The following is a 27044-nucleotide window of genomic DNA, read 5'->3' as shown; positions in this document are numbered from 1 at the left end:
CAGTTTCCCAATTGTCTGAAGCTCATTTTCAAGTGTGGGGAGGAGACTGTAGCAGAAAGCTTTCTGCCTACTCTTCTCATATACTAGTAGAGGTCTAGTGGATCAAACAGAATGGCAGCATTTGACGTCACCCACTAGGTCCAGTGGAACTTACTCTCTTAATCAGTCGCCTGCAATCCTAAGTATACTTAAGCCAGAAGTTGCATTTAAAAAAATGTATCATGCTTTTTTATTTTTCAGTAAACAAGTTGCTACGTTCATTGGTAGGAGTGTATGTGGTTTTTCCTGCCACCACAGATCACAATTTTAAAATTTAAACAAACACTGTAGATCAGGCAATACAAAAGATTTGATTTTGATTGTTTTGAATGTACTTCCTTTTTCACCAATTTGTTCCTCATGGTATGAAGTTCAGTGATTTTTCCATACCCCCACACAAAGAATAGATGGAAGGGAAGGAAGAATGTTAAAATATTTTATACTCCATAAGGCAGTCATTTGGAGAAATAAATCGCTGAGTGCTGAAGCATTTCGAATCCTTTTCATCTGACCAGTCGGTGACCTGATAACTATTTCCTGCCCCTAAATAAGGTTGTGACCTAGGTCTTAGAGTGCAAAAGACAGATAATTTTAGTAACAACTTAAATTCAAATAGGTTTGGCTCAGGGGAGAATGTGCAGGGGACAGATGAGGAAGGATAGGGTGTTTGGCAAGAAAGATTGAATAAAGTATTACAATGCTTGGACTTCTTAAATACAAATACAAATGTCACTGTATTTTTCCTCAGCTCATTCATTGTCTTTCTTCCTACACTCTGCACAGTCTCAGTGAATGAAGAAATGCTTTGATTAGTTATTTTAAGTCCTTTTTTCACACATAAAGGTCAGTTATGGAAACTCCAGCTAGATAACTGAGGGCCAAAGTAGACGGGACATCATTCATGCAGTTAGCAATTCTTTGAATGGTGAGGCACAGGTCCTAATCCAGACCATCATCCTATTGCATGGAATGAGGTTGCTTAACCCCTTTGCTTTACTCTAATCTAGTCTGGATTGGAAACCTGTGCCTACTATTTGTATTGGAAGAAAAGCTCCTGTTTGTGGTAATTGTTGTTGTTTAGTCATTTAGTCTTGTCCGACTCCTCATGACCCCATGGACCAGAGCACGCCAGGCACTCCTGTCTTCTACTGCCTCCCGCAGTTTGGTCAAGCTCATGTTGGTAGCTTCGAGAACACTGTCCAACCATCGTTTGTGGTAATAATAGGACACAAATAGACATGTAGGGCCTATGGATGGGACTGTAGCAGGAGCAATGGGTTAAATTCTCATTACCACCCATATCAGCACATGGGGGTGAGGTCATGTCATCTATTTACTTTTTTAAACTATTCATACCCAGTTGCTAATTATGTGAATAGTGTCTTGTCAAGTTTGGCCCCAAATATATATTCATATTTAAGAAAGACATATAGTTCCCAATAGTAGATTGATAACCCTAGCATTCATATTAACTATTGGCATTCATAAAGAAGGTAGCTAAACAGTAGTTTAAAAGTGGAATTTCCCACACTCTTTTAATCTGCACTGTGTGAAGCATGGTTGTGTGGAATGAGAATTTTAATCTGCATTGGAGATTGTGCATATAGAACTATGATGTGGATGCTGCACTAAATCAATCTAGAATAGAAAGCTATATTCTTGTGTGTAAACCTTAATTATTTCACGTAGAAAGTGTTGGCAGATGGACAGGATATAAATGATGAAGATATATTTTGCAAACACATGTTGGTGTGTACAAATTCTCAAACAGTTTATATATTATTGAGATCTTATTGCTGCCATTGACATGTTGCTGCTGCTGCTGAGATTGTGTCATTTATCATCCCACTGACTTGGTCTGTGGTCTGTTTTAGATACACTTACCCTGTGACCATGCAGCACAGAAAGAAATGTCTGCCTCCCACTTAAGAATGCTTAACTTCCTCCAACATGCTTAAATTGACACATCCTTGCATTTTGCATAAACTGGAACATCTTTGTATTCAGCAGTGATAAAACATGGTCAGCATTGTTTTCTTTTGTAGTGCTAATCGTCTGTTCAAACACATATGTACAGTGAATGGTCAGCTGACCAGCTGTCAGGGAATGCATCCAGTGTGGCTCATGTTTGGGTACTAGATGCCGTGTCTTTACATGACCCAATCCTGATCTCTTTTTCTAGAACAATCCTCCTATGTAGTCTACCTTACCTCTTAATATGCTCCTGCCTTAGTACCTACAATAATGTTAAGTGTATGGATTAGGACATGGACAATCCTTATATGGGCATATCATAATGTGATTGACTGCAAGTTTTATGGGGGGGGGGTCTGATTTTTCTATGCCATGGATGTTAACTATAGCATTATGAAGGACTGATTGTCCTAATGAGGTCAGAGAGTTACAGCATTCCCAAAAGGTTGTTTCCTTTTGACATAGTTTTTAATATCGAACACAAGCTAATGCTCTTTCTTTTTGTAACTAATAAAGTTGTGGAACACCCACATATTATAATTCCTTTTGATGATGTGAAATGTTATTTTAAACAAAACACTGTGAGAAGACTGCAAAATTGAAGCCTAGATATTGAAAATGTGGTGCTGTTAAATAAAAGGAACAAAGTCATATACCTTTTACACTTTTCAGTTAATCTGCACAAATAGAAGGTAAGTACACTAGATTTAGAAACTTTTATGAGAAATTGTAGGCATGGCTACAAATGATTCAGATATTTAATAATGGGATTGTACAGCAGTATAACCCCTTGACATTTCTCTAATAAGTGCTAGTGCATGTATTATATCTAACATACACTTCCCAAATTAAAATTCTTCGCATTGGAAACTATTAACATGTGCAGTCTGCAAACTACTAGCAAGTCATGCGAAATCAACTAGTTCATTTGCACCTGAACAGCCTTTATGGCCACTATCTACCTACAGATCTTCAACATAAGAATATGCAAATAAAAGGTGTAACTTCTGCCGCTGAACCCTTTTCATTGATTGCCTGTTATATTTTAATTGTGGTTTAACATAATTGTTGTTGTAATTTTTATACTGATCTAAGGTCCTTTGGGGTCGATATAAGGGCAATCTAAAAGCAAAATAAATAGATAAATAACAAAAAAATCCAAACAAACCATGGCACTAGCAAGGTCAGCTTTGACATCCATCACATGTGTAAGGGTGGGGAGGATAAGGAAGACCTGAACTGACTTTGCCTCTCCAATCTGGTGATAAGCACTTTCAACCCTTAGTGTGTACTATCCATTTATTACGGCAGGGATGGGGAACTTGTGGCCCTCCTAGATGTTTTTGGAATCCGTCTCCTGTCAGCCATAGCCAGCATGGCCAATGGTTACAGAAGGCCACAGGTTTCCCATCCCTGTGTTGGGAGATGCACACATGGACCCTGGTCCAATATGAATCATCTTATGGCAGGTTTTAACCTGTCTAGCACAGCTTTCCAAATTTGAGGGTATCTGACCAAAGATGCAGAGTATCGGATCCAGTTCTGTGTGCAAAACCCTGCTTCCATATGTGGATTGTTTGTGCTACATCAGGCTAACTGTCAATGAGGTCCATCGCAAAATATATTGAATATATCTACATTGTCCTTTTTCCTCCCCATCACTAAGACCTTAACTGCAGATACACATTTCTTTTTAAATAGTTGCCTAACAATTGTGCAGATGGTGAACAGTCCATTATAGTAAGGAAATATTTCTTACTGAAGTGAATAAATTAATCACAAATTCATATATTTTGAATTGTTAGCTTGTGTCAAAGTGGAAACAAAGAATATTCATTTTAAAATGTATGATACAGGTAAGAAAATTAAAAAGGAATTAAAGAGAATATATGGTTTATGCTGTCAGCAAAGGTTTCTTGTTTAACCTACAGATGACCTGGCCTTGTTTGTTCAGATGACAGCTCTAAAAGTGTACAGGGAATATTCTCTTGTAATACAATGATTTGCCGCAAGCCCTGACCTCAGTGACTGTCAGGGAGCAGGTCTGAATTGGCCCTTTCTCTGATATCGTGACACTGCTTCTGTTGCCTCGATTGTGACCTCTGATTGAAAGATACCCCTGGGACTTCTATATAATAAGCATGACTCCTGACTCTTAGCCAGGTCTGCTTTCTTAGATTTTTGTCAGACTTTCCTAGTAGTCCAGGCTATATATGCTACAATTTACTTGAGCTGTCACGGTGCTCTGTAACCGGTGCGCTCTTTGAAATTGAGGAGGTTTTTAAATCTGCATTTTGCAAATGGAAATATATCATAGTCATGTAATATATAAACAACTTTCTTATTAGGTATTCCATTGCAAAATGCATATTAAGATTTTAATGTTTGTGTTTGTTTGTTTTTACTTTTTCCTCAAATACTGCATAGAACGCATTACCTGTACTTTTAACAGCAGTCATCCAAGTATTATAGTTCAAATGTTGCTAAATGCATCTTTTTTTTGCATCCATCCCCTCTGGTGCCATGCAAATTATCCAACTTACTCCACTGTCCGTAGTAAATCTTTGAGTATAGTATAGCTAACCACATTGCCTAAGTAGCAAATTACAATGTTTTAGCTACGCTGCCACTCATTCATTGTTTAACCTTGTATCATAAAGTGCTTCTTTCTTGCATAATGAAAATGGTTCCATTATGATTTTCTGCAACTTTTTCTCATCATGACTCCTTCTACTTCCACCATATGTGCTCCAGTTTCACACTGGCTCTTCCACCACAACAGCCAAAGAATGCAAGGCATAGACAATACAAATATGGATGCTCCGGTGTTGTTGCAAATCATTTAAACCAACCAGAATTGGCATGCCAGTGAGGGGAGGATGAGGAGGGAGCCCATGTTTCTGGTGATTACTCACAACTTTCTAGGTCCTGATTTATCAAGCTGCGCTGCGGTCAGTTTGGCATGAATGCTTTCTTTATCAAAGAAATTATATTTAATAAACAGTTATATTTTAGCCAATTCTTTATGATTTTCAACTGGTTCACTTATGCTTTGGCTGTTCCTCCAGGTACAGGAGTCTTTCTGAGCCTTTGGGTTGGGTACACTACAACATGGGCATTATGTGTAAAGAAGCAGTTCCCATATTTTTCTGCTTTAATGAGACCCATGATCTCTGAAATTTCAACATGAATATTCAAGATCTGGGATCTATCCACAGATAATATTCATAAGTTCTCTTACAAGCACACTGCATGTTTCTTGTTTACTTAGGCACAGGAGTGATTCCTGAAAGTGCAAAAATGTGTACTGTTGCAAAATCATTTGCACTACATGCTTTGTACATGAAGTATCCACAATTATTGTTTTAACTTGTGAATGGCTAACACGTGGTCCTTCAGATGCTTTGAATTCTAGCTCCTAGAATTGATCAGGGATGATCACAGGTTAACTATTCCTGGTTTAATTATACATTAACATATATTGGACTAATGGGAGTAGCTGTTTGTAATAAGCGTAAATGATGTGCATGTATATACCTTATTGTAATTCTCCCTATTTCATAGTATGCCATAATGACCCTGAAAAATTACCGTATTTTTCCGTCTATAAGACGTCCTCATGTATAAGACGTCCCCTATTTTGGGGGACTCCAATTTAAGAAAATGGGGGAGATTTATCCATGCATAAGACACCCCCAGAATTTTGACATTCTTTTTTAGGGGAAAAAACTAGTTTTATACACAGAAAAATATGGTAATTTAGAAAGTAAAGGTACAATAGAAGAAATACACTGAGTCAATCTGATTTTCCTTTTTATATAAGCACTTTCCTTAATGTATGCTTTGTTTTCTAAGACTTCAGCCTGGTGCAAATCACTATGATCAAAGTATAAGCCACTTACCTTTTTAAGTAAAAATCCAAATTACTATGCACTGCTTTCAGACCACAAATAAGATTGCCATGATATCTGTCTTCCATTTTTCTTAATGCAACCTCAAGCCTGTTTAAACAAAAAACAAAAAAACAAACCTTGAACATTAGATCTGAATGCTGGCACAGTGTTAGAGAGATCTGAAATTCATCCAGGATGCATGGACTGAATGACTACTTTCTTTATTAATCTTACCCTGGCAGCAGTAGTACTGATGCTTTGTGTGGGAGGTGAATTATACTTATAAATCAGAAAAGTTAAACAGTAGTTGAATTTTTAGCATTTGTTCAGTCTCTAGCATATATGCCCATTTTACTCAACCCCTTTTTCCACAGTCACATTATTTGGTCATTTTATTAACTACTTAAGTTCCAGAAAATATTTTTACTACTATAGGTTCATATTTAACTGTTTTTCCTACGTCACAAAATACCAGTACAGTGGTACCTCTGGTTACAAACACCTCGGGTTACAAACACTTTGGGTTACAAACTCCGCTAACCCAGAAGTAGTACCTCGGGTTAAGAACTTTACCTCAGGATGAGAACAGAAATTGTGTGCCAACGGCACAGTAGCAGCAGGAGGTCCCATTAAAGTGGTACCTCAGGTTAAGAACAGTTTCAGGTTAAGAACGGACCTCCGGAATGAATTAAGTTCGTAACCAGAGGTACCACTGTAGTTAGAATGGTGTTGAACAATGTTTTTTAACCTATATGCTAGAAGAGTAAATTTCATGAGAGAGGCAGCAAAGCAGGCCCTCTTCACTGCCACCATAAGTAGGCATTTGTTGTTGTTGTTTAGTCGTTTAGTCGTGTCCGACTCTTCGTGACCCCATGGACCAGAGCACGCCAGGCACTCCTATCTTACACTGCCTCCCGCAGTTTGGTCAAACTCATGTTTGTAGCTTCGAGGACACCGTCCAACCATCTCGCCCTCTGTCGTCCCCTTCTCCTTGTGCCCTCAGTCTTTCCCAACATCAGGGTCTTTTCCAGGGAGTCTACTCTTCTCATGAGGTGGCCAAAGTATTGGAGCCTCAGCTTCACAATCTGTCCTTCCAGTGAGCACTCAGGGCTGATTTCCTTAAGAATGGATAGGTTTGATCTTCTTGTAGTCCATGGGACTCTCAAGAGTCTTCTCCAGCACCATAATTCAAAAGCATCAATTCTTCAGCGATCACAAGTAGGCATACATGCGCTAAATCAGCTGCACTTTTATTTGTGAACTGGTCTATTTTTCCACGCACAGTTCTCCAGTATGCCAGGGGGCTGAATGTGCTTCATAGCATCAAAGGGGATGCTATGAGGCAATTGTGTTGCTAGCCTTCTGCATTTCAGCACCATACAGTGAGACAGAGGCCTTGACAGGATCGCCAGCTCTGTCCACTGGAAAATTTCCAGAAAATTAAAGAATCCATTGAAACCCATAAGACTCTTAGGAGAGTCCATCTTAATTGGTCTCCCACCCCTGCAGGGGAAAATTGATAAAGTTGCCCTAAAGTTCAACAGGAAGCGGTCTCACCATGGCATTGGAGTCATAGAGCCATCACCACTCCAATTCCAGACCACCAAATCCAGGGAATGTCCTGTCCTGTGGGTCAGGCCAATGACCACATGAGACATCACTTCATTATACTGCATTTTTTCTGTGAAAGTGCAGTTTGTACATATTTAAATAGAATAAATAAATAATGAAGTCTCAAGCTGGATCGGGGGAAAGTAGCCTTGCAAAGGCATGGGCAATAGTCCTAGAGTTCTCCATCACCATACCAGAGACTGCCCCTGCCAGTTCAGTCAGGGAGGCTACTGGTCAGCTGGCTATGCAGAACAGAAGCAGCGCAGTCAATCTCTTTTGGTCTGGCACCAGGTAAAAGCTCCAAAAGCCAGCTGCCAGATGGAGAGGTCTCCTGGTGAGTCACTGTAAGAACGGCATTTGATCATTTAGTTTTTGAGATGTAAAATCAAATGGAAAGGCTATTACGATTTGGTTTGAAATCTAGATGATCTGTTGTACAGTGTGGTCATGGTCACATCTTAAAATACTAAATTGAAGCAAATGTTCCAAGGGTTTGCCTGTTTAGATACATTCATTTAGGGCTGTCATCACCAATGAGCTGTTTAAAATACAGCATGACAGGCAGCCATGTTGTTAAATAATTGATATTGTGACAACTATTGACTAACGATTCTGAAGAAGTGTGCATGCACATGAAAGCTTATACCAAGAACAAACTTATTTGGTCTCTAAGGGGCTAGTGGACATTTTTTATTATTTTTTTATGTATTTTGACTGTGTCAGACCAACACAGCTACCTACCTGAATAACAATTCTTTAGTTAGATAGATTTGCTGGTTAATACCCCAGAATAGTCAGCTGATCGGAGCAAATGGTTCTGAGATAGTTGGGAATACATTTGATTGGGATACCAACTAAGAGGAGGGGGCAGAGGGGTGTGTGTGTGTTTGTGTGAACTTGAGACAGAAGGGGAAAGCACACTGTGAATTGGCATCTCTGCAAATCTGATGTGGGTTACCAGATCAGCTTTGCCTCCACTTAGGGTTAATTTGTATATTTGTAAATAATTATTTGTAAATAAAGCCAATATCATAATGATACAATAAGTCTTGGCACTCTCATCCAAAGTAAACGAAGTCCATTTAGCATTGCCTATGCAACTTTTCACCACTGGGGAAGTGGGGAACACAATACAAGATGACTAATATGTAAGCCTGCACATGGGGTATATTATACTTCTAAGCTTGCTAGCATTTTGTCTTTAGTAAATCCAACCCAATCCGGTGTATGTTTCCTCAGAAGTAAGTCATTCTAGAGCTTCATTCCAAGTAAGAGTGCATGTGATTGCTGCCTTAAATGTCCGTGTATTTTGTTACTCTCTTAACAAAATGACTGGGAACGTTCCCAAAATGTCTTGAGACAGAACAAGCATTGCTATGAAAATGTTATTGCTGGTGGCAAGAGAGAGAGAGAAATTAAGAGCAGGCTAAAGTACAGAGAATATGGTTTCTTTTTGCTCTAGAGAATCAAAGTGATCACAAAGGGTACTTTCCCATGGCACATAATCATCCCAAGGGATTAAATGCTCCAACAGATCATCCTGATAATACATAGATTTTAGGAAACAGGTGCTGGAGATATGACTTGATTACATTCAGTGCTCCAAGTTCACAGTATGAAAAATCAGGAATGAATTTGGAAGTTCATTCCACCACCTTACACTGAGTGTTTCTACACATCACAAAATCAGCCAGAAGACTCAGGCTTTTCTGGTCTGAAAAGGCCAGAAACAAGAGGTCTGCACTACGTATAGAGATCTTTAACATATAATATCACATATTCCGATGTGAATTTCTTCTTTCTAAGTTGACTTCTACCAGCTGCTGTGAGTTGGTAAGTAACTTTTTGAGTGTCTGCTGCATTTCTGAAGCAATGTCTGCACAGGAGATTACCTCACTTTTGTCTGGTACTGTATTTGGTTCACACATGTTTGGATGTGGTGCTTCTTTTCTTTCTGTTCCTTCTATATTGCAAATTCACCTTTCTTTTGTACATGTACTGAGTTTGACCAGGATTTAGTTTCTGATATCAGAAGCTATCCCCATCTCCCTCCACTTTTTTTCTTTTACATCTTCGTAGAACTGCAATTACAACACCTTCTAAATAAGCTCTGTCACCGCAGTCCATCATGTACATCCTACATCCCAAGCCACCCCAATGCAGAGTCCATCTTATTTAGCCATGGCCCAGGTGCACATGAAAAGTAGAAATGATGTCACTCAAGGGAACAAACATAAAATAGGAAGAAGCAGAACAGAGTAAGGTCCTGGATCCCTTGAGAACAGCGCAGGATCAGGAGATAGAAGCTCATCAGTAGTAAGGTTGGTGGGTAAAAGTTAAAGGTAAATGACCCCTGGATAGTTAGATCCAGTCAAAGGCGACTGGAAAGAAGAGGGAGAGGGCCAGATCTGAGTGCTAACCACACCTTGGAACCAGCTAAGGCTCGTAGAATAAAACTGACCACCAGTAAAAACTCAGAAATGGCACAGTGGGCATATAAGGAGGCAGCAATTCCTGTCCCATCCAGTGTTCATCACAATCAGAGCTTTCTGTTCTGTTACAGTTAGGCTTCTATTAAAACCTGGGTTATTTGTCTTCCTACCCACTATGGCTGAAAGCCTGAAACAAACATAATTACGTGCAATTAATTGTGCAATTAACTTCAAGGCATTTCAGTGAAAAGGAAACACAGAAACTATGCAGAAAATAATGTGATAATTTGTGTAATGTTTGTGGATTAAAAAAGAAAGCAGCAAAAAAGTAATGCCACTCATAGTTGCTTGCTTCATTTCCATTTCGGACTTCAGGCAAGCATGAGAGTTGTGGCAATCCTCTGCCATCCCTAGGCAGAAGACACAGTTAAACCTCAGCTATTCAGTGCCCCCACTAGGAGGGGACCTGCCCTTTGGAATGTTTTTTGAGGAAATCTTGTGTGGGTATAATCAGCGGCGTAGCGTGGGTTATCAGCACCCGGGGCAAGGCAAGTAATTTGCGCCCCCTAACCCGGGGCAAGGCAAGTAATTTGCGCCCCCTAACACCTAACCATGGTCATTAATACGCCAAGACGCGCGTCTTTGGGCGTCCCGGCGCAGCCTTCTCGGTCTCCCTCCCCGGCCCGGCTAGTCCCGACGCGGCTTCTTTCTGGCGCGGGGAGGGGGCGGCTCTGGGGCCAGTGCGTCGGCCGGCCTCCGGCGCGGGTGGGGGGGACCCGTCGGGGCAGGTGGGCGGTCTTGGCGCGCAGGCACTAGAGCGCCGCCAATGGCGCGTTTGGCGGGCTGCGCGCGTCCAGACAGCGACCCGAGCCTGGGCGGCGTGGCGCTTGGTGCCGGAGCCTCCGCCCGCAGCGCCCCGTCGGGAGACCCGGCCGGAAGGAGCCTCGAGCCGGCTGTCGGACGCGGTTGAAGCAGCCAGGGCGGCATGGCAGGCGGCGGCGGCTCCTCGGCGACTCCACGCGGCCAGCCCAGCGCGCTGGCCGAGCCCCGCAGGCGAACGCTGCCCGTCAGTGAGGAGGGGCTGCCTGGCGCGCCCTCCGTGGCCCTGACGCGTGGGGACCGCGGCGAGCGCTGAGAGCCGCTGCCAGCTCGTCGGTTCCACGAGACATTGGGCTCTGCTACAGCCTGCGCCCGAGGCTCTTCGGCGACTCCGGAGGCAGCGAGCGCGCCCCCCCAGAAGTTGCGCCCGGTGCGGCTGGCACCCCTGGCACCCCCCACGCTACGCCACTGGGTATAATCAAAGGGAAGGCAATTATAGAAGCTTATTTACATACCTGTTTACTTAACTGGTCCTTACTAGTAGCCCTACTAACCTTCCACAGACACATTTTGTACTTTCTGTTTCTATATGGAGCCTTATTTTGCAAATATTCTGTGTGCTACAAAGTACAGAGAAAGGAAGTAAGGGAGAAAATACGGGCTCTGTCTTTTTTTCTGTTTTTACTTACCACCTTATCTGCCCAATCCTATGAATATTTATTAAGAAGTCTTGTTGAGGCCATTTTGTCTCACTGCCCCATAAACCTGCATAACATTCTGCTGTAAATCAGTGCTGTTTGTTTGGCATTTGTTCCAACAAAAGGTTAGAACTTGAAAATATCTCTCATCCACAGGTAAGGAAGAAGCATTTGCTTATGGTTCCGCGGATAAGATGGAAAGGAACAAAGAACGTACATACCAATGGCTTCATACACAGGTTTGGGATTTTGAAGCAACTAGCCCCAGAAATGAAAAATGGTGAGATCATTGCCTTTAAATTAGATTTTTGGATTGTAATAACACATCATGTAACATGAAACCCATCTTAATTGTCCTAAAACAAATATGCTTTTTTTTGCCAAAGGCCAGATTGCCAAGTTTCAAACACACTCCCGTTGAGAATTAATTTAATAAATTCTGCATCTCATTCTGCCACAAACCTTAGTGAATTGCTATGACATGCCAGCATGAAATATCACTTCATAATATCCATGAATATTTTTTCTGTCAGAAACCCAAATAGTTGTATTTATGAAAAATGCAGGAAAACATATATTTTTCTCCAAGTTACAGAATGCATTCAAAATCATTGTAATTTAATAGCTAACCAGGTACACTAAATAGTGCACCGATATGCTGAGGCATGGCAGATGGCATTTTGAACTAGGCATGGGCTAGAGTGGACAATATATCTTACAGAAATACACAAGGAAAAGGGGAGCAGAAATAATACAAAGCTTTTGATTGTTATTTTTTTAAAAAAAAATCAGGTCTTCACATTTGAGGAAATGCTTTCCCTTTAAACTTCAATGATTTATCTTTGTGTAAGTGGTGGTTCTTCAGAAGTCAAAAGAGAGTTTCTCTGAGGATAGTTATCAAGGCTGTCAGGCAGATGACACCTGCAGATGCAAGGCAATTCTGCCTTCAGATCAGAAAAAAACACTCCTCAGAGTTTTCTTGTCGGTGGGGGGACAGCTAAATGACAAAAGGCATACAGGTGGGCTTTTTTAAAACATGGTCACGATTAATAAAGATGCTAAAGTACAAGAGACAGGCTCCAATTGGTGGAATATCAGAGGAACTAGTACACATAATTGGCATCAGCCCATAGCACACACAATTCTGCCCCAGGAAGCAGGTGCGCACTACAATGCAACACTACTGGGATGCGGGTGGCGCTGTGGGTTAAACCACAGAGCCTAGGGCTTGCCGATCAGAAGGTCGGCGGTTCGAATCCCTGCGACGGGGTGAGCTCCCGTTGCTCGGTCCCTGCTCCTGCCAACCTAGCAGTTCGAAAGCACGCCAAAGTGCAAGATAAATAGGTACCGCTCCGGCAGGAAGGTAAACGGCATTTCCGTGCACTGCTCTGGTTCACCAGAAGCGGCTTAGTCATGCTGGCCACATGACCCAGAAGCCGTACGCCAGCTCCCTCGGCCAGTAAAGCAAGATGAGCGCCGCAACCCCAGAGTCGGCCACGACTAGACCTAATGGTCAGGGGTTCCTTTACCTTACTGTCTCGCAACATGCTGTTCATAGGCAGCCTGGCAGTCCGAGGTTCTCTGTGCCTCCCAATTTTGATTTATTGTTATTTAACATCATTTATATCCTACTTACTTGTAATAATAGCCCTAAACAGATCCCTCCCTTCCCTTATTTGCAATCTGTTTGTATTGAGATCAATGGTGCAGTGGACCCAGGGACAAAGTGCCACGATTGATTTCTCAATAAGGATGTTAATAGCATGATTTTGTAGGGCGCTATCTGCCAATCCCGTGCCAAATTGAATTAAACATTGTGAGCAGCTGCTTACCTAACAGCAATGGTAACCGTATCAAGTGGAAGTCAGTGACAACAGATACTCCCCAAAATATTCTTATTTGGAACAAGATAGTATTTTTCAATTAATTATGTTTAGGAGTGAGATGCCAGACAACGTTAGAACATCTTAGAAATGAATTTCACTTGTATTGAATATTATTTAAAGCAACAATCCTCAAGTAATCATAGAATCACAGAATTGTAGAGTTGGAAGGGATCCTGAGGATCATCTAGTCCAACCCCCTGCAAGGCAGGAATATGCAGCTGTCCCATACGAGGATCGAACCTGTGACCTTGGCATTAATAGCACCACACTCTAACCAACGGAGCTATCCAGGCTCTCATGATAGTCTTCAGAAAAAGATAGAAGTTCAATGTATAGTTTAACCTTTTAAACAATATTTTATAGAATGAGGAGGTTTTTTTATATACATGAGTACCATACTTACCCTTGAAAAATATGTGTTTTTTTAAAACCAGGTGAAAGGATAAAACCATAAACTATAGTATTTTCAATCTTGAGCTCTGTAAGTTAGCAGAGGGGCCCAGATATTACAATTTAGTTTTTATTTTATTCCCTGGTTTTAATTTTCATGAAAGCATTTAGAGAAGATAAATACAATAGTTTTTTAGAATTAAGGTCAAATGTCATTTATGCAATCTCAGTTGTTTCTAACAACACATGCCTATATATGCCTACTCAGAAGTAAGCCATTGAGTTCAATTGGGCTTGTTTCCAGATAAGTAGGTATACTGTTGCAGTCTAAATCATATTAAAACACTTCTGTAGATGTGTGTGGCACATTAATGTTAATAGCATTTGTTAGGATAATTTAGGTATTATGACTGATCCTACTTACCCTCAACTTGATGGCAAAACATCAACTGGAAAGGAATCAGAAGCCATGTGGTCAAATAACTGATAGACTTATCTAACCAAAACCAAGATTACTGCTATATAATAGACTGCTTGAATAAGATTGGATAATGATAGGTGTAATTTATACTCTTTCAATACACTAGTAAATTCGATAAATTTCTAGCTATTAAAGAACTTGCATTTTGAGAATTTTATCTTAAACTTCCTGGCAATGAATGACTTCCTTATCTGTTTGAGCCAGATTGTTAAAAATAATATTCCTTAAACCCACTGAAAATAAGAGCCAAAATTCTTAATGATATTTAGCTAAACATTTGACGACCTGCAGTTTCTAAGCAGTAGGTGTCATACAGCCCAATGCTAACTATCATAGAATCATGGAATTCTAGAGTTGGAAAGATATGTTTATCCAGAAGTCCCATTGATTACAGTGAAGCTTGCCAACAGGTAAATATGTACACTTAAGGACAGGACCTAGTAATTGCCTTAAGCATTTATTTTGTATTGTTCTCAAACCAATATTTAGTTTGGGGGTTTTATACTATTAAAATACGTTTAGCTGTGTTTTTGGTATTCATACATTTCCATGAGACAATTGTAAAATGCTCTCCATAAATTGTTTAATAGTGATATTTATGTGTGCCCAAGCAAGCTTTAGGTTTGTCATACAAGACCCCACTTGACATGCCTAGGAAATCACTTTTGAAACAGGGAGAAGACTGGAAGGAAGCAGTGTGTTGTGTGGTTTAAATTTGTTGCTCAAAGATAAGGCAAACATCTCACTAGGTATACCAAAGCCCTTGGAGCAATTTAAATAGTTCATTGGATACTAGCTTTAGTATTCCGATACATTTTATTCTGTTACTGACATATTTGTCATTTTCCATTCACTGTATAGCAAACATTTCTTACCTGAGATAGATCCAGAAGTTATCAAGGGAGGAAGAGTTCAACATGTGGTAAGATGTTTTGTTTTTACCATGGTAATTGGGGTTTTTTAAAATCTGGACATTTATTATTATTATTATTAAATTTATATGCCACCCTTTATCAAAAGATCTCAAGGCACAACATTAACTCACTGTACAACATTAAAAATGATTACAATTGCAATCCTGTGCATTCTTAACTGGCAGTGAGCCCCACTGAACGCAGTGTGACTTCCTTATGGGTAAATATGCATATGATTGTCCTATAAATGCTTCTGAGATCAGGGTGAGACCGTTCTTTGAATACTACATCTGTGTAAAATCAAATCTGCATATATACATAATTCATAAGCCCTTTGCATTTGTCATCTGTCCCTCAATTGTGGGTTATCCCCTTTGCATGTGTCATTACGAGTCCGCCAGGAGCTGGACTGGCATTCAATAAGCTGCCAAGTGCAATGTAAGGTGTTGATTTCAAAAGCCCAGAATGACTAGGAACACAGTTACTTAAAGGAGCACATCTGCAATGCTGCTCATGCTTTTAGATCAACAGGGAGGCCTTACTTTTAGTCCCACTGTTGTGTGGTGACACAAAGCAAGGCCTTCTCTGTGATGGCACCTCAACTGTGGAAAATTACAATAAACCCCCTCAGTAACTATTGTTTGGCACCAGCTTAATTTATTCATTAAGACTTTTTGAAGATAAGGGAGAGTGACTTACTGGCATGAACATTCAAGTTCTTACTAAATTACTGGAAGTATTCTATTGGGGGAAATGTTTTAGCTGCGATTTTAGTTTTTCATTATATTTTATGTGATTGCTTTGTAAACCAGCCTGTGATCTACATAGGTAAAGGGCTGTTTAAAAATAAACATGAGTTGTGAGCCCTTGTTCCACTTGTTCAATTGCACATTGACTTTCAGCAGTACCTCAGATTTCGAGGTGCAGGGAGAATAGACAATGTACAGGTTATACCCTCTGCTAACCCAGAAATAGTGCTTCAGGTTAAGAACTTTGCTTCAGGATGAGAACAGAAATCGGGCTCCGGCGGCGCAGCAGCAGCAGGAGGCCCCATTAGCTAAAGTGGTGCTTCAGGTTAAGAACACTTTCAGGTTAAGAACGGACCTCCGGAACGAATTAAGTACTTAACCTGAGGTACCACTGTATTAGGGTGGGTGCTGAATCCAGTTGTGTGAACAACAGAGTACCACTCAAAAATAATTACTTGTGTATGAATAGCAAACTGACTTTACTCAAATGTCTGCTACATCCCCTCTGACGAACAACATAATACACTAACAAAATATGTGGATGGGTTTTGTTCACAATATAATACAGATTTATCTCTGAATTATGTTTGAGGGATGAATTTTACCCTCAGTCTGAATGACTAGGAACCCAGATTATTTTTTTGTATAAGCCCACAAAGAGATCAAGCTACTTCTTTAAGACCTGTTTGATACAGCCAGGCATGTTAATTGGTAGCTTCTGCCTCGTGAATATATTAATTTCAAAACATTTATTGAAAACTTGAGATGACTCCCAGCAGAATAAAAGAATAAAAACCAGCAATAAGTGTTTAAAATAACAATCAGTACAGTAGACTGTGCAGCAGCAGGAACGCAGCACCACAGTGTCCACTTTGTGGCCATAAGCATTCTGCCAGAGGTATGTTTTAGTGCTTAAGCACAGACTAGGACTGGGAGAACTCAGGTTTCAAACCCTATTATGTCATAAGCCTCACTTAATGACCTTAGGCAGGTCATGCAAACTCACTCTGACCTAGTTCACATAGTTGTGGTGAGGACTAAAGTATCCTCCTTTGAGGTCCGTGGAAGAAAGGCAGGATATAAATGTTGCAAATAAATAAATAGGACGCAAGGCCAAAGTATCTCATCAAATAGGTTGTTCTTGGGTTCATCAGCATGGCATCCATGGCCAACAGTATGCCCACCAGGACCTCATCTGGTGCAATGAAATATTTCCTCACAAGTCTGCAATATTGAGAAAGTATTTTCTCTTTCTGCTCAGTCCCTGTCTGCACTGTCTTGGCCTCTCATAGCAGCCATTTTGTGAGTGGTGCCCACAGCACTTTCTCAAAATTCCAGATTTTCCCACTGGTCCAAAAAGGTTGGTGACTCCTGTTCCACAGCCTCAAAATCATTAAGATAAAAGTATGTCTTCACCTCACATGTGTGCACATGGAGTAGGAACAGCCTTGCATAGCTAAGGCAGTAACTCAGCTAATCTAGGGAGAGGTGAACTTTAAGAAACCTGTAGGTGCCAGACTATAAAGGGATTTTAAAAGAGCCACCTTAAATTAAGTCCAGAAGGTGTCTAGTCTTTGTAAAGTAGGATGAATATATTCCCAAATGTAAGCCTCTTCCAAGAGATGGGCAACAGAATTCTGCACTAGTTGAAGCTTCTGGTCTATCTTCATGGACAGCCTTCAATGAAGCACACTTCAGCAATACATTTTAGAGATTACAAAAGCATGGATCAGCATGGCAAAACCTCTCTTCTCCAAAAAGGGGGCAAGACTATATCGCAGATGAAGTGGATAAAACAGATGTTTGTATAACAGATTGGGAGAATTTAGATCAGGGTCAACTGGCAATTAGATTTCTGGCAATTAATAGTTGAGCAGGAAGGGTCTCTTATTTTTGTTAGGAACAACAGCAACATAATTACTTTTTTCTAGCTAAATTAGGCTGCTGAAATGTGTCCACCAAGTTCATAGGCTCAGAGTGTTCTCAGAGGACCCCTCTTCTTTAATTCCAACTGTCTTCTGCACATGGTTCCAGTTTGTAGGTCTTGGGGTTCTATTAAAAACCAAAACCAAACTAGATCCAAGAAACCTGAAGTCTACTCCAGTCTATAAGAGTGGACAAACACTGAATGACTGCATTAATTTGTTCTGCCAAGATCTTGGAATCACCACAGTCATTACAGATACACTTCAGAAGCTGAGAGCACTTAGTCCATTGAAATAATTGAGAAATAAAGACTGTACTGTATTCTTAGGTCCTCCCTCAATGAGATGTTAGTGTATTTTAACTTTCTTGCAGATGCACCAACTAATTTCACAAAAAATGTTAGTACATTTATGAATTGTAATTTTATTTATGTTTTAAAACTTAAATACAGCATTGCATTCACAAATAACACATTTTTAAACTCGGCAAAATTAAATTCGTATGTACATTTCAGTTTCATAGGCTGTGATCCTTACATGGAAATAAATCTAAACATAAATAGTCTTACTTACAAGGATTTATGGTTGAAAGACCAGTATTTGTAATGTACAGATATGTGGATTGCTGAAACCATTGAATTAATTTCTCTATTCAATCTCCATTCTAAATCTAAAAACATACTGACATGAAAGAACTTTTTTCTGTTCTATTCTTTTAAATCCATCAATATGTTACATTTTAATATAATTATCTTATGCAAGCTGTACATAAAAACTCTTCTGAAGGTTTAGTTAGGTAGCAAAGATGAAATTACTCACTCAGTGTTTGATTGATAGAACTGATACTTGCTCTGGATTAAGCACAAATATGGCAAAAAAATAATCAAATATAACATTTCTGGCTTTCAACTCTGACTTTAAATTATAGACTGCTCAGTAAATGATCTTAAGCTGTTTAAGGTTTCATCAGTTGTCTGCAAGATTTATTTTCTTCAAAATTACTGTACTAAAATGTTGTCTTTTGTTGCTGCACTGATTCTGATCACAAACCACAATTTTAAGATCGCCTCCTATTTACAAAAATGCTTTGACATAGTGCATTTGTTCAGACTGGGCAGCAATAAAGGATTGTGGGATCATTCTGAAGAAGATTGTTTGACAGAGCCGGCTTGTTTATTTGAGAGTAATGTGAGCTGCATTCAGAAAATGTCATATTTTGTTTCTTGATTGTGTACATTCTCTTTCACTGCTTCCAGACAAGCCCTGTAAGGAGAGAAGACACGGATTTAGAGCTTGTTTCCATGACCAGTGGAAGTACTTTGACTCAGAACAAAGAAAAAAATAATCAGCCACACAGACACTCTGCAGGACCTTCAAGTAAGTTGTACTTTCCTTTTAATAATCAGCTAGATAAAGCTTGAATCACCTGACAGGGCTTAGCAACACATTCCTAGCAGGACAGTGGTGGTTTCGTCTCTACTTCTGCCCTTACTTTGAAATTTTATGGGAATATAAAATGTATGCCTATAGATATACTGAAATGTTAGTGTGTGCATGTAGATAACATAGAACTACAGAAATGTGTATCTGGCATATCCAGAGCAAGAGATATGTACGTATGTATAGACATATACATACATACAGTGCTTTTTCTGGGGGTACACAGGGGTATGCATACCCCTAAACATTTTGTGAATCTAAGTTTGGCCTCATTGAGGGGCAGTATTTCAATATGAGTAGGAAAATGAGAGTGCCCCTAAACATTTTGGGGGGATATCACTGCATACATATATCTCTAGATGTGTATGAATGGGAGAGTGATTGACAGATTGATTTAAAGAGAATGTGTATGATAATGTGTGTGCATAAAACCACGTGGAAAATTAGAATCATCAGAGATTTTGTTTAACTAAAACCTATAATTTAGTTACTTATTCCTCTAGGCCCTACCAAACCCTTTGATGTTTCCTGAAGATGGGTATTTGTCTGCCGCTTAAGGCCTAATCCTGAAACCACTTGCTCATTGGTAGCTTTCAGTGAGACAAATGGCATGGTTTCATTCACTTTAGTAGTGCAGCTTTGATTTAAAATGAGAGTCTTCTGTCTTTTTAATTGTTTAATCCATAAGTATTAAATCAGTAATTTGAAATTAACAGTTTAGTGTACTTTTTTTTACAGAAGTTGAAGGCAAAAAAAGAGTATAGTATGCAATTAATCCACAAACAGCTGTTAAGCACCTCGTGCAATAAGTCTAACACTAAGATTTGCTTTGCTACCATACAAGTTGCAAAGTTTGGGCATACCAAAACTATACCAGTATAGCATCACACTCCTTGATGTTATGATTCCTTCATAGAAAATGTCTGATGGAGTTGGCAGAAATGCTTAGGATGCAAGTGTATGTTGAATACAAGAACCAGGCAGCCTTTATTCAGAAAAATATATTTAAATAGCGCTTTTATAAAGAATTGGTGGACAGGTAGAAATACGTGGTTTACCAGAAAAAGTAATCAGAAATATTTTAGTATTTTAAAACTATAAGAAAAAATAAGATTGAGACATAATAATGTTTCAAAGGTACTTATTAGTGAATAAAGCTGAGGTCTGTTGCATTACTATGTTCATTTATATTCTATCTAATTTTTCTAAGAAATCTGGAGAATCAATTTTCAAGCTTAGTGTAATTTTGGCGTAGAGAGTCAATTAGCTGCTTTTGGCACTGGAGAGTTTGTATGCCCCAGTGATTTTTGCTAATATTTTTAATTTGATTCCAAAGATGAATGCTTTTATGAAACTCCTCTTAGTTTCAAAAGAGAATTCTTTCATGGCAACTCTAGACTTCCTTTGTTTTTGTTTTTGGTCTGGGCTATTTCACATTCTAAGAAGTCTAAGACTGCAATCCTCTGCATACTCCCTGGGAAAGCCCAAAGTGGGGCTTGCTTCTGAATAAACATGAGTAAGATTGCAACACATGCAACAGTCATGCTCTGAAACACTTTTTCTTAATAATATAAAGGACTACAACACTTTTACATTTTTCCTACCATGGTAAAATAAATAATTGCAATAATAAGTAAATCTATTTGAAAATATCATTCGTTGACTTGGACCTGGAGAAAGGCACACTCTGCAAACTGAATTGAAAGAAATGCATAGATTAGAAATCAATGAGTTCCATTATTTGCTTTTTTAAAAGATAAATGGTGCATCCTTCTCAGTAAAAGTTTCCCTTTGCCAGTGAGGGGGGGACAGTTTTTAATTCACTAAAAGATTGTGAGGCCTATGCTTCCCTTCAGCCTAATCCTCTCCTGTGATTATTTCTCTCTCTCTCTCTCTCTCTCTCTCTCTCTCTGTGTGTGTGTGTGTACATGTCGTGTTAACAGGCTTACAGTTGTTGATTGTACATTATCTTTAAAAAAGCTTTCACCAGTTATCATTGTATGCACATATGATTTAAATATTTAAATAAATGATTTCAGGACAGACCCAAGAAACGTTGTTTAAAGAATAAAAATAATAAAACAGTTACCCAACTCCAACCTGCTAAATTCTACTTATTTCATATAACTTCAAACTGATGTAAACATTTTGCAGCAAAAGATTTGTTCTGGTCACTGTTGTTAAATAGCTGGTTTCCTCTCACACACAACCATGCTGTATTTGCTGCTAAGTAATACAATATGGTAAAGGATTTGGATAAATTATAAAATACGTCACAGAGTTCTAGATAGACTGGTGAAAATTCTATGACGTCTTAGCAGACGTTATGGTATGCCAATACACTGATTTGCAAAGTCTCTATTTTTCTTTCTTCCTGCCCCCTCCAATAAAAGTTCCAAATATTTCCTATACTGCATTACTTATCAAAACAGAGTTGTATGTCAACTTTGACATCTGTTAAAGAATAGAAGATTTAGTCAGGGGGGGGGGCAGAGAGAGAGAGAGAGAGAGCGCACAGAACAAATCATTAGCAAAGAAAATAGATTAAAGAGAAGAGAACTTAATGCCTGGGGGAAAGGAGCATTTATTCAAATTTAAGAAGTCTTTTCAGCACACAATTAATTCTGCAGGTTTTTTGTACATGCAGGCACCTTAAAATCTGGCTCAAAATATTATTGAAATTTTGAGTAGCTGGGTACAAATAATTTAAATCACCTGAGTGTCTAGCAAACGCTTTTTTCATTGTAACGGTCACAAAATTTTACATTGTAGTACTAAACACACATGCAGTTTGCCAAATGCTATAGATTATAAAGGATGCTTCCACCCCAACCCAAATACCTTGGACTTCCCAATTCAGGCAGAAGTATTCCAAGAGCAGACTCAGATTATTTCATGCCAGCTCTGGGGAATGCATATGACACAGATGTAGAGCAGCCTGGGTACATTTTGAGGGCACCCTTTTCTATACTGTGAGGCCTCTGCTGTGGCATCTGACTGCTCTTACTGCAACAGAGTCCTTGGACCATGCAAGACTCCCTCATTCCATGCCTGAAGCTTCTGATCTGCTAAATGGATAATAATATCATTGACCTCATGTGGCACCAGAAGCCTCAGAACCTTTGCTAGGTCCACCATGTATGCAATTTCTGGAATGGTGCTTCAAGAACATGGTGCTTCTGTTCCAGGAATTCAGCTTCCAGGGTTATGGCTTGCTGCTCCTGTGAAAACATATCAAGGCAGTAATGGTTTATATGCACAAAACATGATGTAGTACTAGGTTGAACTGGAAAAAAAACAATTCTGTATTTATCTGTTATTGTAATTGTTGTTTTATAAAGAGTAGCTTTTGTGTATGAATGTGTGGTGGTTGTGGCATTAGTTTGACAAGAACAGGGCTTGTGATCTCAGAAACATTACAATGAAATATCTGGCCTTTTGGTAACAATCATAAGCAGAGAACTCTGTTCTTTTTTGTTTCCTTTTGTCTCCTCCTAACACATTTGTTGACTTTGAAATTAAGGGTTATCCTACATGAAGAACTCTCAAGAAAAACTAGAGATGGGAAGGTTGAGGGCAGTACCAATATGTTTGGTACTGTAAACTTAGCTAGGAGCCATGCAGCAAGTTGAGATTTGTAACAGAATGTTATAGTGTGAATTGTTCAGAGTCCAAGCCAGCCAGTCATTCCTTATTCGTGGGTACTATATTCCACTTTCCTTTTTCCCACCCCATCAATTGTGAATCTTATATATTATTAGGCTATTTTGGAGTTTTTCCCCACAGAGGGTTTTTTCTTCTATTTTTAATCCCTGCAAACCTCAGTGCTACACCAAGAATGTTGGTATCTCTCTTTTGTTTCCCAGTGGCCCAGTTAAGCTACATAGACATCAGCACTTAAGATTGCTGTTTGATGAAGTAGTGGCTCTGCTGCGGCAAAATTATTGTGTGTTTCTATGGAGTTCACACAGGAGAATTTACTGGTTGGTTTTTCCCAGAGTTCCTTGACTTTCTGTTAACAATGATGTATCAGATAGGAAGATAAAGATCACTAGAAATCATTATTCTCTTGCTACACCTACTTACACCCATATTATGCTTGGTACACAACATACATTTTCTAAATGGCAGAAAGGAATAAGGCAATGATTCCAGAAGCCATAACTGTCCACTTAAGAATGTCCTCTCTCTTCTCCATCAAAAATATATTTATAAAAGCAATGCAATAAGAAATTATCCAGCACCTGAATAACGCTGCTGAAGTTATGAGAGGCAATGCCACATCATATATACATACAGTGAAATCTGTTTTTCAAATGCTGGAACTTATGTAGCCAAAATAACACCACAGGGAGGGGAGCAAAATCCTTAAAAGTTGGCAAAATGAAGCCCAGTGACTACTGGTGTTTAGTGGGCACACTAGACTGATAGGTGGAGCAGGGGCACAGAAAACCAGGGTATAAGGGGAATGGAGGAATGTCTGTCTGAAACCTAAACAGGAGCACCCCAGGCCGCAACATTATGTTGCAAGTCACACATTATGTTGCAAGTTCCCCATGTAGTTCTGTGTGGGATTTTGAAGCTACAAGATACACTGTGGCTCTTAACATCAAATTCAATAATACAGGTTCCTTTACTGAGGATACAGTTTATGAAATAAATAAGCAGATTGGTGGGTATCTTTTAGGAAAGATAATGCTCATACCATTATTAAATAAAAGTAAACATTTTATTTTATTTATCAAATGAAAATCACATTTTGAAGCTCAAGTCCCTAATACAAAGTTTTAGATACAGCCCAGCAGGATTTCTTTTGTTGTTGTTGTTCTTACCCAAGCCATATTAGAATGAAAGGAAGCTTAGAGTACAGTTGCACAGTTCTCATTCCTTTCCACGATCTTTTTGGAAGAGATGCTCAGGATAGATTGCATCCTATTGCTATTTAAGTGGTAGTCTTGTAACACTTTTCACCAAATCTCTCGAAGTGCCAAACCACTTCAGAACAATATTTCTATAAATGAAAACAGACTCAGAGATACAAAGGCTGGGTAGGAAGTAAGGAAGATAAGAAAATAGATTTCATAAAGATAGACAAAGAAATAGTTCATACCCTCATAAAATTTATAAGAGGCAGCAACTTATAATGACAATTATTGGATCAAGGATGTCATACCAAAACAATAGCCCTGAGCACTTTCTTCAGTCTAAACACAAAATGAGGGACTGACTCTTTCACAAGAAAATTACAGTTTCAAAAACTCTAATGCTGTTCCTCCCACCTACCTTTTCCTCATCACAATTTTCCAACCTTAAAGTTACGCCTCCAGTTAAGGAAGCAGACAAACTCAATAATGTTGCTTTCTCACTTGGCTTAATTAGAAACCTCACCAAAGGCATAACTGGATTAACATCAGTGTTGCTCTTAGAATAGAGTTCCTTTTCTGGTTCTTATAATTTTAATGGGGAAAGTTCACTATAAGTCCAGAGTTATTTCTGATTAACCAAACAGCATGGGTTGAATCCAGGCTTGCCTGAAGAAGAGTCTCACTAATTGGGGGTTTCCGAGGGTGAAAGGGGAGGAGACAGTTTTCAGCAATTCCTTCTTACTTCTTCAGCCCTCTGCTCCATAGGGTCGGGGGGGGGGGGGACTCCGGAACAGTGTATGCAATGACTGCAGCAAGGAAGAGATCAGCAGAAATTGCCTCCTGCAGGAGCATCCAGTGAGTGGAAGCATCCACTGGATTGGAGTACCATTTGTACAAGAAGGAATCCTTCCGTTCACATAGGGAAATGTCTGGATGCAACTCAGTCACATAAGATGAACCACATCTATTTTTTTCCTTAATACTGCTGTTCTAATCTTAAGTGCAACTTCTTGTAATTGGTATAAGTTCTGGTGAAAGCTGTTAAAGAAGCAGGGTTATAGAGTTTACACCAGGGGTCAGCAAACTTTTTCAGCAGGGGGCTGGTCCACTGCCCCTCAGACCTTGAGGGGGACCAGACTATATTTGGGGGCGGGGGGAAATGAACAAATTCCTATGCCCCACAAATATCCCAGAGATGCATTTTAAATAAAAGGACACATTCTACTCATGTAAAAACACCAGACAGGCCCCACAAATAACCCAGAGATGCATTTTAAATAAAAGGACACATTCTACTCGTGTAAAAACACACTGATTCCCAGGACTGTCCACGGACCGGATTTAGAAGGCGATTGGGCTGAATCCGGCCCCCAGGCCTTAGTTTGCCTACCCATGGTTTACACACACAAATCTAGTTTACCTACTTCTAAGCGCCAGAGGATTGAAGCAAAGACTGGGACACAGTTAAAGTTAATTGTGACTAAGGCTCAAACTAGACACGATATGTGATCAGCATTTTACTGTGAAGGCATTTTCTTAAGCATTAAATGCAGCCACAGAGGTATGAATCAACCCAGAGCCTGGTGCTGGGAGTGCAACTTTTAAACCCTTTTCTCACAACAGTTTGAATCTCACACCCCAAGGTTGCTGTTTGCTTTGTGGCTATGTTTTCTTTCATGGGATAATTCACAGCTTAGGGCAGGAATGAATTAGAAAAACCAAGTGGGGGGGGAGAGTTAACTGCCTCCCTGCTCTCACCCTTATTTCCACATCTCATCTCTATTGCATCTCTCTCCCACCCACCCTTTTTAACTTATGGGGAAATGTTGTTCCTGATTTATTGTGTCACATCTCATTGCGCCATTGAAAGTGATAGAATTAAATTTATGGCTTGTCCATATCAACAGGACTTGGTCATGATTACACTTAACTGGATTGGGGCTAAAGTATTACAATGGCAACTGCTGGGAATTGTAAATGAGTAGATTGCTGTTTTGCTTAGGTCTTTTTGGGGGAGCTTCCCAGAGGCAGCTGTTTGGCCACTGGGTGTTGGACTAGATCAGGGGTCTGCAACCTTTAAGACAAAAAGAGCCACTTGGACCCGTTTCCGAAGGGGGGAAAAACTCGTCATTATAAAAATAACTTTTTTCTCACTTTTTATTATTTCTTTGTTTGACCCCTCAGAATTACTCTTCCTCATAGAAATAAATGTTAAATTAACAAGTTACCATTTTTTGTGTGTGTGTTCTTCACTCCCCTTCAAAACAGTGACCAGCGTACATGCCACTTACAATGTAGCGGGCGGGCGGGTGGAAAGGTGACGTCGGGACGGTGCGTGACTAACGCACGCACCGCCCCCATGCGACGTCACAGCCAGTACAGCGCCCGCCACAGTGGGGAGTGTCGGGGCGCACAATGCGCCTCCTCCCCTCGCTAGTATCCACCCCAGAGCCGCAGCAAAGGTGTAAAAGAGCCACATGTGGCTCCGGAGCCGCAGATTGCAGACCCCTGGACTAGATAGATCAATGGACTGATCCAGAGGTTTTCAACATTTTTGAGTCCATGGCCCCCTTGACCCACTACATTCTTTCTGCAGCACCCCTGTGGGGCTCAGAAGCCCAGTTATGTCACCCTTTGCTCGCAGAGCTGGCAGTCTCTCACCCTTTTTCAAACACCCTCCCTTGTGGCGTGTTCCCTCAGCCTCCTCTCCTCTCTCCCCTCTTCTTGGGAGTCCTCTGGGCAACCACAGCTGCTCCCCCCCCCCGGTCTTTGAGCTGCCCACCCCAAAGAGAGGTGCCTTCTCACACTGCCCCACAGGGGCCTGGGAAGCACCCCCTGGCCAGCCCCAGAGGCACCATTCACCTGGGAAACTTGTAGCCAGGGCTGCTATGACAAACATCCATTCAAGGCTTTGGGAGGCAGAGACAT

At 40.0% G+C, this 27044-nt stretch overlaps 1 protein-coding gene across 5 annotated transcripts in view; it reads left to right on the top strand.

The window, feature by feature from the left end:
- The window catches only part of LRRIQ1 (leucine rich repeats and IQ motif containing 1), a 99279-nt gene that overhangs the window by 68131 nt on the left and 4104 nt on the right, over positions 1–27044 (top strand). For all 5 annotated transcript variants that reach the window (XR_014516533.1, XM_083463078.1, XM_083463080.1 and 2 more), the window contains 3 exons: positions 11623–11746; positions 15085–15145; positions 19068–19188. Coding sequence is in view for 4 of the 5 variants with exons in the window: in XM_083463078.1 (XP_083319204.1) it covers positions 11623–11746; positions 15085–15145; positions 19068–19188 (306 nt within the window). In the remaining variant the exon portion in view is untranslated. The remainder of the gene's footprint in view (positions 1–11622; positions 11747–15084; positions 15146–19067; positions 19189–27044) is intronic.

Source organism: Podarcis liolepis, assembly GCF_965112155.1.
Source record: "Podarcis liolepis genome assembly, chromosome: 10".
Lineage (NCBI taxonomy): Eukaryota > Metazoa > Chordata > Lepidosauria > Squamata > Lacertidae > Podarcis > Podarcis liolepis.
Note: the sequence above shows the minus strand (reverse complement) of the source record. Positions and strands in the feature narration are given on the sequence as shown.